The sequence below is a fragment of the Anopheles bellator genome, chromosome 2 (genome assembly GCF_943735745.2).
Source record: "Anopheles bellator chromosome 2, idAnoBellAS_SP24_06.2, whole genome shotgun sequence".
In the NCBI taxonomy this organism is placed as follows: domain Eukaryota; kingdom Metazoa; phylum Arthropoda; class Insecta; order Diptera; family Culicidae; genus Anopheles; species Anopheles bellator.
In genome coordinates this window covers 48874244-48893068 of record NC_071286.1, presented here as the reverse complement: position 1 = coordinate 48893068, position 18825 = coordinate 48874244, and the positions used below count along the sequence as shown (strand labels likewise).

Sequence of the window (18825 nt, the reverse complement as noted above, 5' to 3'; positions counted from 1 at the left end):
TTGTCTGTCTGTTTGTCTGTACCGCTTTTTCTCCAAAACTACTAAACTAATCCGCGTGACATTTTGCACAGCATAGTTTTGAGACCGCGGATTGTGAATAAGAAAATTTGACCCTCCCACACCTCCGGGAAGGGTGGGGTCCCATACAAACGTAACGTAACGTAACGTCCCATACGTAACGTCTCACACGTAACTTTCCAATCCAACGTTTTCGAGCAAATCGAACCAAATTCGGTAGGAAGTTGTTTTGGGGTTGTGGAAATATTTTGGCGAATGTTTGAAACCCCTCCCCTCTTTATAAAGGGGGCTTCCATACAAAATGTAGGTTAATTTCAGTTAAACTAGGATAGTTTTGAAGCAATTTGAGCCAAATTAAGCTGGTGCGAGTTTTGACATGTATCCAACGGGAAGTGAGAAGGGTAGCCGAACGTGTACGTCACCGTGAATCCCGATTATCTGAAAAGGATGAGTAACGGGAAATGAAAAGGGAAACCGATCGTCCAAAACACAGGAATAACGGGAGGTGGGCAAGTCCGATTCTCTGAAATGCCGGATAGTCGAGAAATGAGAATAAAATGAGGCGTGGCGAAGCTCGCCGGGACCTGCTAGTTATACATAAATGCTTGGTTACATGACGGTACAGAGATATTCCACATTGGGATTGCAGCTATTTAATATTTCTAAGGTATCAAAATGATTGAAATGAAAATATTTCGATTAAAATCTATTTGAATTACATGTTATGCCACGTGGCATTGAGTCATAGCAAATTAAATAAAAGTATGACATTCACGCAAAAATGACGATTATTTTTTCCCCAGCCTTAAGCATATTAGACTGGCTACAACAAAAGTGTCAAATATGCACCGTTTTGCGGAATAATTGTTGCCATTTTAAAGGCAGCTTCACAATGCTCTTACTGAGGGGCTACATGAGGCGTAACGTAATGTTGTTGACATTACAGATTAATGCCAAACTGCTGCGCCTCTGTCAAAACGTTTACGGGTCGGCCGAGGCGCAAACCCGAGCGTAAATACTTTGCATACGCTTTGCTTACAAACAGAGGATAATTTAAGTTCTTATTTGCTGGTATAGCAACAAAACCGAAAAAACAGAAAAAAATATTCAAAAATCAATTGATTTCTCTTCTACTTCTATTTTCTCGGATCAAAAACACGAACGTAAACACGTTTCACATTTCGTTTCCATATTTTTGCTGCCACACGAAGCGTAAACTATTTGACATTACAAATTAATTTTACGCTATTCACGCCTCACGCCTCTTCCACGCCTCTTCACGACAGCAGACATACATTCAGCTTCAATTTCGTCGAAGAACCAGCCTCGGTAGCGTACGCTGTCAACGTTAACGGCTTACTTCTTCATTTTCAAAGAAAATGGGCCGATGATGTCGCCAGACCAAAACTCCGCACCAAACAATCACTCGTTTTGCGTGCTTCTCTTGCAAGACGTCTATTAAGCCGTTAAGCGTCGAAATATTAAGCCATTTTATGTTTTATAACCAAATGTAAAAAACACTTGGTCGATAACCATGTACGAGGGCTGTTCAAAATTTGTTGCGGCATTTGCATTTCCGCGGGCTACGTATATCTGATTTTCGATTTCGATGATTTTTTAATGGCGTTAGGTTGCTACTCATGTCAGTGATTTATGGTGAAAAGTTCGGCCATTTTGAGTAATCAGTTAATTTTTGACAGCTGTTTTACTTGGGCGTGTTTTGGCTCATCGTCGATTTTTTTGTACTTCAAAATTAATTGACCACGAAGAGGTAATTTATGTTTTGAAAACAGGAAAATGTCACAAGGGGGTAGTTATGGGGAAGACGGTATCGGTAGGCATCGTTTGTGGGCCAAAAATTAAAGCAGTACATTGTTTAACCCAAAAATTCGCGCAGAAACCACGATGTGTGAACAGGGGCGCGATATCCAATTTGGGGTATTCCACAAATCCGGGCGTTTGGGACGGATTGCTTCAGGCGAATCGGACATAACATGTAGGAAATATTCTTTATTGACTCTTCTATCCTTTGGCAACAACTCATAATGCAACACGACTCTGCAATCAAAGAAAACTGTAAGCAAAACTGTTCACATTCTACCAAAAATTGATTTTCGACGTTCACATCTTCTAGCCCCTTTTAAAAAAATTTGAACTACCGATAAGCGCTGCTTTTGGTGTTAATAGCTACAGCATAAGCCACAGTCAACATTTTGGATGCATCCGCGCTTCTAATTTTTCACATTTATTTTTTTTTTACACAACATTTGAGAAAGATTCTGCGCCATCTTTTTTTCGGAGTAGAGAAAAATCGAAGTTGAGCCCAGACACGTGTACAGTAAAAAAGCTGTCAAAAATGGAGTTATTACTCAAAATGGCCGATTTTTTCACCATAAAACACTGACATGTGTAGCAACCTAACGCTATTTTAAAAAAATCAAAAATTGGATATATGTAGCCCGCGGAAAAGCAGGTGTCACAAAAAAATTTGAACAGCCCTCGTATATGCAAGGATCGCTGGACGGTACCAGAAGTAAGTAAGGAAATGCTATAAATAAGTAAACAGTAAAGTATGGTCGCTGATTGACTGTATGTATAATATTTTGATGAATAGTTTTGACGCCCGTGAAATGAATGAAATGTTAGCACGATTAGACGATCAGATCCTTCCGTATACCTACTTATAGCCAAATTCCATATCATCTCCACATCCACCCCACGTCCAATCTGCATTAAGTTTCGTCGGGCGACTGCTTCGTGAGCAACCACAAGATGCAAGTTGTCCATCGCGACATGCTCGAGCAATGAAACTAGACGCTGCAGCGGCTGCCATGGCATAAACAAACGCCATCTCAGGAGAACCTAAAAGTAGATAAAATGCAGTGCAGCTTTAGACTTCCACAAAATTCTGACACAATAGTTAAAGAACGCAAGGGTCTTAGGTTAAGCAGTTAACCAAACAAGCCGCTCAAACTCATTTCGAACGTCTATTTGTTGAATCTGAGAACGTTTTTTATATAACTCAAGAACTTTTAACGTATTTTGATATTTTCTATTGTTTCTGCCTTTGATTAAATGAAGCTTTTCTCACTGTGGGGTAAATACATTATTTCTAAGTTTTGGTGATTGATTAGCAATATTTGGTTTCGTTTTGAGCTTGAAATTTACCCCTTGCTATTGCATTATAGCAGAGCCCTTCTCCATAAACGAAAACTTGCAACAGAAAGTGTTTTTTTAAGCAATACATAATAAAATTTAATATTGAAGACACCTGAAAGTAAGATCGTGAAGATTCGTAAATTCCAAGTCAGATTCTTATATCTTACTGCGGGGACACGCGATGCGTAACGTAACAAGTTTGATGTTAACGATTAATGCTAAACTGTTTACGCCTCGGCCAAAACGTATACGGTTTGACAGAAGCGCAGCAGTTTGGCATTAATCGTTAACATCAAACTTGTTACGTTACGCATCGTGTGTCCCCGCAGTTATGTTTGTTTTTAAACTTTTGTCTGCTTTTATTGACGCACCGCAACTCCTTGTCAAGTTAGATATATCTGTTCCTGCTCGCCATTTAAGACGTCGGCACGACATGGAGATCAGAATTGCTCCACGAATTACTGTTGCGGGTCACAACGATCCCTTTTTGTCTATGTGTCGTACGTATAATCTTTGTTCATCGCATATTGACTATAACATGTCTATTCGTCAGTGTCGTAGTTTCCTTGATTTCGCATCCTTCTAATTGCCGGTTACCAGCTTTTTGTTCTCGTCCTCGCCAGATGCAGTGTTAGGTTAGCTCGGGTTTTGTTTAAGTTAGTTAAGTTCATCTTTGTCAACAAGGCTCTGTTTGCCTATTGACTAATTTTATACTAAATAAATAATAAATAAATAATTTTATGAATATCTTACGAATTGAATATTAGATGTAACACAATCTGATTAACATTTATGAATAAATAAACACATGAGGCTACATGAGGCGTAACGTAATGCTTTTGACATTACAGATTAATGCCAAACGGCTGCGCCTATGTCAAAACGTTTACGGGTCGGCCGAGGCGCAAATCTGAGCGTAAATACTTTTTGCATACGCTTTGCTTACAAACAGAGGATAATTTAACTTCTTATTTGCTGGTATAGCAGCAAAATAGCAAAAAACAGAAAAAATATTCAGAAATCAATTGATTTCTCTTCTATTTCTGTTTTCTCGGACCAAAAACACGAACGTAAACACGTTTCACATTTCGTTTTCATATTTTTGCTGCCACATGAAGCGTAAACGATTTGACATTACAAATTAATTTTACGTTAGTTTTTACGCCTCATGTAGCCCCCCAGTTAGGTCTCAAATAGGTTTCAGTGTCGAATTGAGAGATTTTTGGGATATTCAATGGGTCTATATCTAGTGACGATATCAATCATTCATGAGTAACCAAAATGATAAAAAATAAAATTGAATACATATAATTTTGTACATCGTATAATAAGAAAAAAACATTCTTCACATCGAACTAACTTAAGGAACGGAACGGTTGAACGGTTTTTTTGTTGTTCAAATGCCACACAGAAGGGTATCACAGAAGGGTCCCGCTGTACAACCAGAGATTCACACAGTAAGCTATGGTGTGCATTACAGCCCTTTCTGAACATTTAACAGCCGTTTTAGGCGTAGCGAACTGAAAATTTGTCATGGGCATATGGTACAATCTAAGTCGACCAACTGCTTACCTAGATTCGACCAAATGGCCGGCATGATGAATTTCATGCTTCATACACGAAGGACTTTCTTGTTTCTGTATTGGTGTACCTTTTTTGGATGTTTGAATATGAGATTCACATGTTTCATTTTATTGTATTTCTTCGCGTGTTCGTTTTGAAATGTCTATTTGTTGGACGAGATATATTGTAAAAGATAATTTACTAAAAATAGACGGAGACTTCAAATTTAACGGTAGGAATATGATGGGAAACCGTTGTTGCATTACAAGTAATAGCAGTTCGAACAGGTCAAACCAGGGTGGATTTGTTGTACAAACTTTGGAAACACAATATTGTTTTATTGGAATCGATAATCGTTACAGGCCTGCAGCTACACTACCTTGCGGAAATTCAATAGTTAAATGTATAAAAAGTTACAAGCAATACAAACACAAAGAGTAACAAGTGAAAGGGTGCTTCTATTTAGATTTTTTTTAATATTTCAAAAACTTTACTTTACGTGTTTTTTTGTTTTGGCGTGGGACGGCTCGAAACATAGAGAACCAAATCACAGGGCAACAGAAACGAGTAACTTCGTTACTGATTTCGGAGTTACAATTGATGGACTCACCTATATTAGATATTGGTCCGAAAACGCTATCATCGTTCACTATGCTGCAATTCCAGCGACGATTTCGAAACTGATGCTTACATTCCTGTAAAAAAACATAATTTCTATTCTTATAGCATTAAGCAATAGTACTGCGCAAAATTATGAATGAATATTTTTAAATTAACATTTTTTTGGTTTTCCCTTTTTGTTTTACTCTGAGTTCGATCAAACTAAAGTGCACAAATTGTGAGTGCCATTTTAATTGTGAGTGCCATTTTAATTTTTCGTTTCATTTGATTTAACGCGTTGCTTACCTGAATTGCAGCACGTGCTCCTCGGCTTATAGCTGGCATAATGCTTGTATGTTGGGCACACAACTTCTGTTGTCCGCCACTTAGCGCACTGACCGTGTAGCATAGATCAGGATTTAGATCTACGACATCCTTCTCACGCCCATCCCCTATCGATGACGATGATAGTGGGGTTCTATTATGATTACTGAGATTTTTGTTGCTTTTTACGCCGTATCCTTCTTCACTGTTCGTGGTAACAAAGGATGGTGATGATGCTACTGTTACTTGATTTTCACTACTGCCTACTTTAGTCGTCTCATAACCTCGAGCATTTGGAAGATGCTTATTTGTTGGTTGACGTCGTTCGTTATCATTGCGTCGTACTCGAGGGGATGACCACTTTTTAACACGACTCTCAATTGTTGTTTCTATGTCATGGTCCTTAGATTTTGGAACAGCATCACTGTGGTTGTTTCTGCTTTTTAGTAATGAGCCTTCGTGCTTGAGTATTATACTTTTTGATTGTTCAGTTGAGCCGTCGTTTTTTAGTATATTTTGTTGTTTATTAACTCTTCCTCGTCTGCGACCATTTTTACGTTGTTTTCTGTTTGAATCGCCTTTGCCTAATGCTGCTTGACGTTCTTTATTGATCATAATTAGGCCTGTTTGATTTTTCTTATCGGTCTCCTTATCCAGAAACTCATCTTTAAGAAATATTCTGAACGTGCCATTACCCTTGTTGTTTTGTGCATTTGCAAATGTTGTTTTGTTGTTTTCGCTGCCAAACTTTTCTGCAATGGCTGCATCTGATTTTCGGCCGAACTTTTGAGTAACCTGCGGTAGATACATTGTTTCGCGGGTTCTAGACAACGGAGAGCTAAGTGAAGAAATACTTTCAAAGCTATCGGTAGCAAATTTAGAGGGAGATTCACTGTCATTCTTATCGCTGAGATAATCACTAGTTTGATCATTTTGTATGAATACTTGGGGCACAATGGTTATTTTCTCCATTTTGCTATTTTGCATTTCCTCTTTTTGGTCCGACATCGTCGAGTGTGTGAAAGGTTTTCGTGCGATATTAATTGCGCTGGTGGTAGATGGTCGGTCACGATTTGTGGCATTGCTTTCTAATATTACACTGCCAATATTGGTACTCCGGTGTCTATTTCTAGATGAAATACTCCGATATTCCTTTATGTCCATGAAAGATGTGGCCCCTGGCAATTGCAATCGACGCTGATCTAATGGCAACATCGGTAATGTTGTTACAGGCGCTGGGGAAGCATCTGTTGTTCCATTTTTTTGCAGTGATGGAAATACTACAAACTTACTTTGGAAGTTTTTGTCAGACTGCGTGAGATTTTGGAGCATTAAAATATGTCGTTTCAAGTCCTCAATGTTTGTAGATGAGCCGTGAAATAGTGATGAAGTTTTTTCCTTGTCGTTCGCAGACGTTTTCAAAGCCAATGGAATAATATATTTACGTTCTTTTTTTGCACCATCATCATCAGAAATCATTTGATCAGCGGGTCCCATCATCACAGTGGGATTCTGCCCATTCGATGTTAGCCGACCATTTTCTCCAATATTTTTCTCAAAGTGATTCACAAAGGTGGGAATGGCAGTCGTAAGAAATGTTATCGATGAATTGCCGTCGCCGATGTCGCTTTCGACTTTGAATACTGATGCAGGGGATGCTCCGATTTTAATTCCACTCTGTCCATCATCTTCATTAAATACTATCTTTTTCTCATTGTTGGCGCTGTCAATAGGACGGATGAAATGGTCAAGATTTTGAACATATTTCAATTTGTTTCGTATATCAGTCAAATTTAGTAGAACACTGTTATTGGATAACACTTCCTGCTCATCCCGGAAAACAATAAACGGAGATTTAATACCAAGCGATCTGAAATTGAGAATACAGAAAGAAATTCATTAAAATTTGAGAAACAGAACACTGCTTGTAAAAACGACATGGTGTTGATCAGAAAAAGTCAAAAAGGAACTAACGTTGTTCCCAATAGCACTCTCTATAATTGTTTACTGCTGAGTTCAACGAAAAATTCAGTATATGAACACCAATACCCGTCAAACTCCATTTGCTAGCTGCTTCTGCAATTTTTTTGTCATTTACTTAATTTTAATTTTACTTAATATCCTTTAAAAATATGTATTAAAAAAACTTTAAAGTTATTTTAATTAGTAAAGTTAGAATCGGTAAATATAAGGTTTTACTTCAACCTAAAGTCCTACATAAGCCCCTGCTACCGCTAACTTCTAATCTCCTCCAATATTCATGAAATTCTGGTACAGCTCAGGTTCATACTAAACGGTCCATTACTTAAATGGTCCATTACAAGATATATTCATTCTGAGCAAACCCTTTTCATCATTTTGCATAATGTTTTCTGTGCTTCGAGAACTTCGAGATATTTGGCTCAAAAAATTAACATAGGGTGGTCAAATAAGCTTCATTTGGTTTAAAAAAACGGCGTAAGCATCGGAAAATATGCTTTTACTTTTATTTGAATGGTTCATTCATTCAATTTATGTATAAAATACAATTTTTGTTGCAGAAAATTGCGAAATATGAAAAATGTATTTCAAGAGCGGTAGGTCTTCAACTCAAACGGTATATGCAAATATTTGAAAAGGATGGAGCTATCTGCCATCCGGCGACTGCCAAGATCGATTGAATAAAAGTTCAAGCCCCGAGAAATATTACGCCTTTTTTATTTTACAACCAAATGAAAAAGTGTACACTTATTTGACCACTCTATAAAATTTCATCTGCCTGCACTTTCATGAAATTTTCGTTTCGATTTTAACGATTGTTATTCAACATTGAGAATGAACAAACGAAACTATACGATTTTCTTAGCAATTCTGGGTAATTCATTACACAATTATTTACGTTTTTGTGTGAAGTAACTAAAATTCACTTAGTTCAGGACTCAGAGCCTGGCACTATTGAAAGACAGAGGGTTCGTTGCTGAGGCATTAATCGTTTACTCAAGTGAATCCTATGGAGGATTTCGCCTCCAGTTTCGAAACTCGTCACGTTTCGTTGTTTCTCAATCGAAAAAAGGTTTTGTTTTTAAAACTGATTTGTTTATTTTGAAGAACTGAGTCGTAGTAATGATAGTCCCCGCTTGTCGATTGAGCAGTCGTAGTAATTCTATTCCTAAAATCTACTGACTTAGGCTAGCTTAAGAACCATGCATTATTGAAGATCAATTTGCAGTGACATTTCTGCTAACTAGCCCCCCGTACTGCTGAGAGACCTTATCACAGGCTTTCTAGGTTGAAGAAAATTTATGATCGACTAAATATTTACTCTTACTTATGTTGATCCGTTGCAATTTTCCCGTTTTCTTCCGTTTTCCAGCCGCTCAAACGAAGTCTTTAATTTCAAATTGTTTCACTTAAAAAAATGTTACTATGTATTTTTCAATTGTGGTCATATGATTAAACAGCCACAAATAAAAGTGAAACTTTGAATTTTGGTGTGTTGTGACCATCGAAAGTGTACATACATTTTGTGTCTTCTGGTCTCTAATACTAAATTTATTTTGTATTAACTTCTTAGGATGTTGTTCGCGACTTCGCGAATTCGTGACTATGTTGTTATTCGAGGAATTGCGACGTGAGGTCGAGCGTTGTCATGTTGAAAAATCAACTTCAACGTCGTTTTATGGCCAAAGCTTTGCTTCAAATGTGTTAATTGTTGTTGATGGGGTTATTCTTCAATAATTTCATTAGGTTCTGAAAGGTTAAAGTACACCACACCTTTCATATCCCACCATATGCACAGCATAACCTTTGCGCAGTGAATATTTCGCTTTGGTTGCGATGGACCTGGTTCACCAAGCTGTATCCAGGCCTTTTTGCGTTTGGGATTCTGATAATAAGACCCCTTTTCATCAAAAGTAACGATTCGGTGTAAGAATCCCTTATATATACGTCCGTCGAACGAACGTTAAAATGTTCGTTTTTTTCTTGCTACATTTGTTTTACAAATTACTTTTAGATGAAACTCAAGTGGATAATACACAGAGGCATCAACTGCCGACCAAGCATATAAGTAAATAGAACAAAACCGGTAATGAAGATCAACCCAAACGTCTCTATGTATTCATATACACTTTATTCTTGGCAACAATAATATGTTTATTAGTCCATGTACGTAAGTAGCGAGAGTAGAGTTGGTGCAAGGTAATGGACTAAGTGTTTGTTGATTAATGTTATCAATAAAGAACTTTGACAGTTTAATAGAATAATTTTAACTTTCACTCATCAAATGGTAATCCTAATTTTAAACATGGACGTCCGCAGACCGCAATGTTAATAAGTCTGTAAAGAAACGCATTACATCAAAAAAATAACGTGTCGAGATATTGTATATGCCTGAGTTACTCGCTTCTAATCAAACTACAAACATCACTACACGGCCGCGTAACACATAAACATAAAAAACAACAGACTTGATTGTATTGAAAATGCCGAACACAACAAACACTGGTCAAGTGTATATATTACGTTTTGTTTTCAATACAAGACATCATTCACAATACACAATATAAGCCATCATGTTTGACGTACATGTACAACGTTTTTTAATGATGATTATGATGCATTGAAAACTGACCATTCTCTCAGAAAGAACAAATGACATAGACACTGTGATCCAAGGATGCATTTCTTGCATGAAACTGGTAAGATAAATCATTCGTGAAAGATTCTCTCTACGGCTGGAATTGTTCATGTGTATCAATGATTTCTTAATATGACAATTGTTTACAAAACTTATTCGATGGTTCTTAATAATTTGTGAAAGCCTACAATTAATTTTACTGAATCCTTAACTGCAAAATGCAAAATAAAATGGCAAACGAAAATTATAATACAATAACAATCAATAACAATATGTGTACATACAAGTACAAAACTAACGATTCTGTTATATAACAAAGGGAGCAGATAAAATGAGTTTCGTTACTTACATCCAGGTTGACAATCCTCCATGTCCTTTGGCGGCACTTGTAGCAAGAAAGAGCGTGCCAAGAAAGTACATAACAATTCGGTACCTGCAGCCGTGGTAATCCATGATAGAGGATTTTGGAGTGTCGATATTCGTATTTATCGTTCGTTCACGTGCACGCGCACTGCAATACACATCGCACTAACAATAGAATATTTTACATCGTGCATTACTTTGAATGGGCAATGTTGCTCAACAAAATAATCTGGGAACACAACACTTCCACTACAAGTTTTCACGATGGAGAAGTTGAGAATCACAGTGACGCTGTGTGTGTGAACTCATCTCGCTCGAACATTGTTGCCAGCACAAGAGCAAACGGATTAAAAACTGCTGTCGCCCAAAAACAAAAAACACTGCGTTGTTGTTGTTATTATCTTGATTACAGAGATTTTGAACCTGATTCCCTATACACGAGCGCGCGTCCGTTCCCGGCAAACGTTTGAAATGTTAACTAAAGCACCACTCTAATTTTCAGCTTGAACGTTATTATTGTTTATTTGTTTATTGTAGCGAGCTAGCGAGCTACGAGAAGTTTCAAATATCCTTCTTGTTCGAATTTTAATTTTTTAGACTCTGCACTTTCTGACCAACTGAAGATGTGGAAACCTCAAAACTCTGCGTTCCCAGTCCCTGGTTTTCGCTTGCAGGTTCGCAAACCTGCATTTTGCGTTCCCGGCCTCTAAAGTTGACTTCCGAAGTTCCCTTTTATTTGATAGATGTCACATCACGATGTATAAACCAAAGTGTTTTTTAAAAGGGAGAAAAATTTCGATGTTTTATGTATTGTTTGTTTTATTAAGTGTTATTATGTTATTAAGGAAACAATTTAAACAAGTGTTTATCGTCAAAGTTGTCCGAGGAATTACACTTTTGTGCAGCGATTGATCCCTTGTTCTATTTTAGGGTTGCTGATCCATTTCGACACGAGAAAAATTGTTCCCAGACCAATTCCCAGTGTTGCATTTTTCATTCGGCGATGGTTTCATGCGCGTGTGGCTTTATTGTATAATGGGTAGCTAGTTTTGAAAAATCCCATAGAGATGCGAACCATCCCTTCGGCAAATTGTGGACAAGTACCGGCATGAATCAGTCCTTGATCAGCCATCGTGCAGTAAATACTAAGTAATTGAATTGGAATTCTGAATTAACTTGGCTAATCAGCGACAAACAATAGGATAATGGTTAATAAGATAAGCAGAACTACAAGTAAATACAAAAGGTGGTGGCCAAATGCGGTTACGATACACGATTTTGGGTAAGTTTTAGGAAAAAAATACAGATTGGCATATAACAGCAATTTCAAACGCAAAGAAACATCGCATCGAATCGAATTTCCCTTTATCACTCGTGAGAATTTTGACTTTAAAAGGGAATTTCGGAAAGGGAATTAGAGGCGGGGAACGCAAAAATGCAGGTTTGCGAACCTGCAAGCGAAAACCAGGGACCGGGAACGCAGAGTTTTGAGGTTTCCACATCTTCAGTTGGTCAGAAAGTGCAGAGTCTAAAAAATTAAAATTCGAACAAGAAGGATATTTGAAACTTCTCGTAGCTCGCTAGCTCGCGACAATAAACAAATAAACAATAATAACGTTCAAGCTGAAAATAAGAGTGGTGCTTTAGTTAACATTTCCAACGTTTGCCGGGAACGGACGCGCGCTCGTGTATAGGGGAATCAGGCTCAAAATCTCTGTAATCAACAACAATACAAATAACCAGAAATCAGCAAGGAAGCACGCGTTTCGCGGATCGTGAGCAGTTTCGTGATTGATTCGATCGGTGATTTTGGTAGTGATGTGAATCCTTGTGAATATTGTTGCCGCAGACGAACCATTGGATATGTTGTTGCGCATAGTTTTGGCTGTTACGTGGTGTTCTGAGGTGGTGCGCATAATTTGAGTTGGTTCCGCTTACCGGCTCGGGTGACTAATCGTGAGAATCTTGCAAAGAAGGTGCTGTACGTGAAAAAGCATACTTATAAACATATCTTCAGGCCAGCAATTGTTGGGCATTTTCACCGACCGTACACCACGAAAACTGCAACGAGCGCACCACCTGTGCGCGTCATGATAAGGCAGATAGCATCATTGGTAACTCGAAAGCGAAAGACAACGAGCATTTGCACCATTCGATTGTTGCTGACTATGGCTGTCAAATATAACAAAAGTGTGCATTGTTGACTGATTTCGCGCGGTAATGTCCACGCCCAGCTGTGTTGTAAAGTGTAAGGCAAGAATAATATACGCAGTGAAGCGATGAGAGAAAAGTAACAAAAATACAGTGCGCCAAACTCCGCTGCTTGGTGATCTTCTGGAACTTGCGAGACTGAGTGAAAGAAAGCGAAAGTGCTGCACGCCAAAGGACAGAGAGAGATAGACAGAGGCAGAGCGAGTTATCACATATTCTGTGCGAATGGAGGCCGGGTTTATGTTGACGGAAATTCCGGGCGGCTTCATAACGCACCGGCCACACACCATTGCGGGTGGACATCGGTTTGCTCCTTACCCTATAGTTCTGCATCAACCGCATTTGCAGCAAAATGCATCTTCGGTGTTCAGCATTCCTCCACATCATCTGGCGGTTCACCACTCTGCAGCTCACGCGGCCCTGCACCATCAGCACATTCTGCGCTCAGTGCACCGGCCGCAAAGTCCATCATCTTCACCACCAACAGCAGTTGTGGAGGAGGGCACTCACATCGGTCACCTTTACCCCGAAATTCTTGCGATGATCTTTGCTAAGCTCAGCGTGAAGGATCGCGGGAGAGCAGCACAAGTTTGCACTGTTTGGAGGGATGCAGCCTACTCCAAAAGTTGCTGGCGTGGCGTCGAGGCAAGCCTTCACCTGCGGCGTCCATCCCCCACACTGTTCCTGTCTCTCGTGAAACGAGGCATCAAGCGCGTTCAGGTCCTGTCCGTGCGACGCGCTCTCAAGGATATCGTGACTGGGGTCCCGATTCTGGAGTCGCTTAATCTGAGTGGCTGTTACAATATCACGGACGTAGCGATTGGCCATGCATTTGCCGGAGACCTTCCCAACCTAAAAATGCTTGATCTTTCCCTATGCAAGCAGGTGACTGACTCCAGCCTAGGTCGGATCACCCAGCACCTAAAAAATATTGAAATATTGGAGCTTGGTGGATGCTGTAACATTACGAATACTGGCCTCCTGCTCATCTCCTGGGGTTTGAAGAAGCTGCGCCGTTTGAATCTTCGCTCATGCTGGCATATTTCTGATCACGGAATCGGGCATCTGGCAGGGCTGAGCAAAGAAACGGCGGATGGTACGCCTGCTCTCGAGTTCCTTGGGCTACAAGATTGTCAACGGCTTTCCGATGAGGCTCTGCGACACATCGCACAAGGGCTAACTTCCATGCGTTCGATTAATCTGAGCTTTTGCGTATCCGTGACCGATAGCGGTCTGAAGCATTTGGCGCGCATGCCGCATTTAGAGGAGTTAAATCTGCGAGCCTGTGATAACATATCGGACATCGGTATGGCATACCTGACCGAGGGCTGTAGCTCAATCGCAACGTTGGACGTTAGCTTCTGTGATAAGGTAGCTGACCAGGCCATGGTACACATCTCTCAAGGTTTGTTCCAACTGCGCTCGCTGAGTTTAAGTGCTTGTCAAATTACTGACGAGGGTTTATCGCGCATCGCCAAGTCGCTGCATGATCTCGAGACCCTAAACATTGGCCAGTGCAGCCGCATTACTGATCGGGGCCTTGAATTGGTGGCCGAAGAACTGGTCAACTTACGTGCCATCGATTTGTACGGATGTACCAGGTTAACACCATCGGCTCTACAGAAAATCAACCAACTACCAAAACTTTCTAAGGTTAATCTTGGTCTATGGCACATCCGGTGATAAGCTAGCGCGGAGTACAATAACCATAAAGACCCACATCATTATCCAACAGCTATCCACTGTTGAAGCATATTGCGAGTCCGCAGGTGTGATAGTAGTATTTTGGCATTTGTGAAAAGAAAGAATATTACTAAAAGAATGAAGATGGGCCTTTGAAGACTTGTAAAGATTAGATAGTTTGAGTAGCCATCATGCACCAAAGCCATAATGGTAATTTAAACACAATTTCTTTTAAGGTACTTAAAAGAAGCGAAGGGTTTTCTGTTTTCACGTTTTCATTTTTACGTACTTGTTTTAGGTAAAGCAGTGTTATTTTGTCGGAGATTTTGCTGCCCCTTGTTTCTTCGAGAACCTATGCAAACGTGTCAAATATTTGTTAATCTCGAAATGTTGAAATGAGTTGCACGTGAATATTTGAGTGTAAGACGAAATAGTTTAGCTATTATGGATTTTCATTTCGTTAAAGGCTTTAATCGTATGACCGAGACGATAAATAATTTTACGCAACGCTACCAAACAAATTAGCCGGCGTGTTTTAATCAGAAGCGCAATACTACATTACAGCACGAAGTTCTAATTGATAGACTTTTGTATTTAGTTCCTGATGTATAGACGCTGTTGGGTAGCGAGTGACGATGCACGAAATATGTGACCGTATTACATAATTATCATCATTTCAGTAGAGTTAAGATGATATCTTATCTACAATCAATCGAACATGTTTACAGCAAAATTAGGTTGTTGTAAAATGTAGAATATCACTTAACTAGTTCTTCTGGTAAATCATCATAACAACAACTATTTGGTGATACTGTTTGTCTGGAAGGCTGTTTGACCGTTTCGAAGATAACAGCTCACACAATTTCATTTGCGTTACAGTCAAAGGATAATGTTATTAGAAAACGGATATTGCGTAAACGTTACGGCTACGGCATGGAGCTTTTTCTATTACCTATAAATATAAAACTTCAAGAAAAATCAACTTTGTAGACAAAAGATCATCAAGGGCCCTATTATTAAACTCCAATCGGGAACTCGAACGATCGAGTGAACACAGTAAGAGAGAAAGCAAAATACAGCAAGAGAGGAGCCAGAAAGAGAAAGCTATAGCAAAATGAACTCAAATGACCGTTCGAGTTCTCGATTCGAGTTTCGTATAAGGGGCCCAAGACAGGACACCACACACGATGAAAATAAAGGCGCTGGAAAGAATAGTCTTTTATTACCATATGCATAACTGCTATACCAACAGAGGTATAACTTTACAATTGTAGTACTCCGTCTGTTACGGCACTATTTAGTTTTTTCGTACAAAAGTGAAATTTGTGTATAATGAAGATACAGAACAGCTATCGCTAAACAAAAAAGATGCTATACTAGCAAATACAATGACCGCTAATATTTGAAGCAAAACAATGATTGTAAATATATGGTAGTCAAAATCAAGACAACGATGGGAGCAGGAAGCAATAGTTATTAAAATATATCATTTAATTAGTAACAAATAGACCGCTGTCGTATCAAAGAGCAACGCGCGTTAATCGATTATCATTAATTTCATTACCAGCAAAACATAAATGGTAATCGTTTATGAAGACGTGAACAAATTTAAGAAGGAAGAAATGTAACTGGGAGTGAAAAACATGCAAGAAATATTAAAACCATTAAACAATCAACATGAATGTGTCCGCTGTGTGTATGTGATTTTATTTTTTTATTTTTTCTCTATCTAATTTTTCTCTCACAGTATTCTTCCAAATTTAGGTAGCATCGATCTATAAAACCGTCGTTCCTCGTTCGTCCCAAGAGTTACTTCGCTCATTGTTACCATAGACTTTAAAATTAAATAGTTCGTTTTTATAAAGAAGCAATGACATTCATTGATGAAATATTTACCACTTTACAACAAGCGGTGATGTTACACAAGCTCACTCAAAAATGACATAATTTTTTTAGTGTTCCACTTAAACGATGAAACAAAACTGCACATCCATAACTCGGGGCTGTGACTGTTTATCATGCCTACATTTACAGCAAACATGCAAAGTTGCGTTTGTTTTTGTTGCTAGTTAAGTTTCAAATATGGCCCCGATACATTTGCTGTTTCTGTGGAGATGTGTGCTAAAACACTGACAACCTCGTTACCGCATTGGGAACAGGAACAGCAAACGAATGTATTCTACGAATGCATAACATACTTATATCTCGAACATATTTTTGGATCATTTTTTTCCTAGTACCTTTACTAATTGTTATTATTTTTACCTTGGTTTCTTCTGTGTATCTTGTTATATTTTTTATATACCAGTTTTCTTTTCGTTTCGAGCATTGAGAAAGCGTTTCACCTATTTCAGCTAAACATAAAGGGTTAGTATAGTTTTGATTTTATATTTCTATTTCTTAGTATAGAAGATAGAATAGCTGTAGAGTAATACACTGTTATGTTAAGGTTTATATCATTTACATTTACTGCCAAAGTAGTATGTTAATGAACTTAATTTTACAGCGATTCTTATGATGTTAACACAAACAAAACATCAAACCTTTAAGCAGCTGTATCATCATAGCATCTTACTGAATTGCAAAGTAAAATATATATAACGAAACTAGCCATCGTACAAATGAAGATCTCGCTAGCCGTTAACGTGAGATAAATTCTACAATCTTAAGTTCCATTGCCAGCAGTGTTCGGACAATTCAAAGCCATAGAAACGATGGCTTTCTGGGAATAGGATTCTTTTACCTGCTGGTTGCTTCTCGCATCCTTCTATGTGATATTTGTAATACTTCGGTGGGGTTTGCACGAAGGCATTTCGTATATATCGATGTTTCGCCCAGCAGGTAGAATATTATAACGTTGGTTCTCTTTATGCTCCGTGTATATGTATATGACTCTACCGGGCTGTTCAATAAGTGTTGCGGTTCGAAATACACTGTATTGTTTAGTATGGCCTTCCTGAACATCAGTACACTTGTTACAACGAGACTCCAATTTATGAATTCTATCCTTGAAGTGAGAAGCTGGAAGGGCTTCAAATAACGCTTCTCCAACTGCTATGACGTCAAAATTTGATACGTCATGCTGATGAAAAATGCTTTCTCCGCATGTTTTTCTAGGTCTGAAAACAGATGGAAGTGGCCAGGGAGCAAATCTGGTGAATGCACTGGGTCATGGTGATAGACCCAATCAGTCGACGTACAAAATCTACTTTACCCTTTCAAGAAAAATCTAAATGTTGCCGAGAAAATTGCATTCGAATGCGTTTTTTTTTTTTCATTGAACGCATTGTGCACACAGCTATCTGTAACTCAATACTTTAGTCAACCACAGTCAAAATATTGCTTACAATGCCCAATGAGGGGCTTCTACTAAATTTCTTCCAGTCACACGACGATTTTCCAATACGAAATCCTGTATTTTTTCTTCGATTTCAGGTATTGTTGCTGTTTTTGTACGCCCTTGACATGAATCGTTTTAAGGCTTGTACGACCACGTCTAACTTTAGCATCCTACTAACTAATAAATTTCTTTAACTTTTAAACTTCCCAAAAACCAAAATTCAATCACTGCATGATACTTTATATTTTCCAATGTAAAAAAATGAATGAAGGAGTGTACCATCATTACAAAAAAAATGCTTGTAGCAGCTTCGTCTGATATTTAACCGCAAAACTTATTGGACATCCTAGTAGTTCATATGGTTTTGGTTTTCACCTTCGGTATAATTGAACAATTCTTATAAAATACATGTTATTTTTTTTTTTTTGTATGTTTCCTATTAAATAAACACAATAAGAATGGTACAACTTCATCGGTAATTGTTTGTTTGCTTACTACACTTGGATGTGTTGCTGTTTTACTAAATGACAACTGAATTGCATCCGAAATCGTGTATGTTTTTGGAGTGCAGGACCATCGCCAGGATTCCAGGTTCGAAGTGCATCGAAGTGAAGTGCTGATGGTCGCCATCCGCCACTACAAGAAAAAAATATCAGAATATGTGTAGGAGAAGAAACGGCGCAAATCAAGAGATGGAAAAAATAACAAAAACTAGAAAAAGGTTTCGAATTCCTTCCTTCCATCGCCTCACAGCAACTGGTTCAAAAATCTTCTCATGATTGACTATGTACGCTTTTTGTCCATCTTTTGGCGTTCTATACGAAAAGGCTTCGTTTGATGGTGTTCCATTCGAATCCATAACTGGGCCCAAAATGTGGCACATGTGTTAATGTTCTTTCTTACGACACTGCATACGAATACAAACTCATATACACTCAAAAATTGC

At 38.5% G+C, this 18825-nt stretch overlaps 2 protein-coding genes across 2 annotated transcripts in view; one reads left to right on the top strand and one right to left on the bottom strand.

The window, feature by feature from the left end:
• LOC131210793 (protein Wnt-5) overlaps positions 1–11216 on the bottom strand; it is a 17357-nt gene extending 6141 nt beyond the window's left edge. Inside the window, exons 1-4 of the mRNA XM_058204085.1 lie at positions 10632–11216; positions 5647–7534; positions 5351–5435; positions 2700–2880 (exon numbers count right to left, since the gene is read on the bottom strand). Of these exons, the coding sequence (XP_058060068.1) occupies positions 2700–2880; positions 5351–5435; positions 5647–7534; positions 10632–10735 (2258 nt within the window). The 5' untranslated portion in view covers positions 10736–11216. The remainder of the gene's footprint in view (positions 1–2699; positions 2881–5350; positions 5436–5646; positions 7535–10631) is intronic.
• Positions 11217–12202: 986 nt separating this feature from the next.
• Positions 12203–14741, top strand: LOC131209866 (F-box/LRR-repeat protein 14). The gene has a single exon (XM_058203016.1). It carries the CDS (start codon positions 13082–13084, stop codon positions 14537–14539), a length of 1458 nt encoding a protein of 485 aa, XP_058058999.1. The 5' UTR covers positions 12203–13081; the 3' UTR covers positions 14540–14741.
• The last annotated feature ends 4084 nt before the right edge of the window (positions 14742–18825 follow it).

Excerpts from the sequence above, each read along its gene's own strand:
- LOC131209866 (XM_058203016.1), top strand. The coding sequence starts at position 13,082 with ATGGAGGCCGGGTTTATGTTGACGGAAATTCCGGGCGGCTTCATAACG.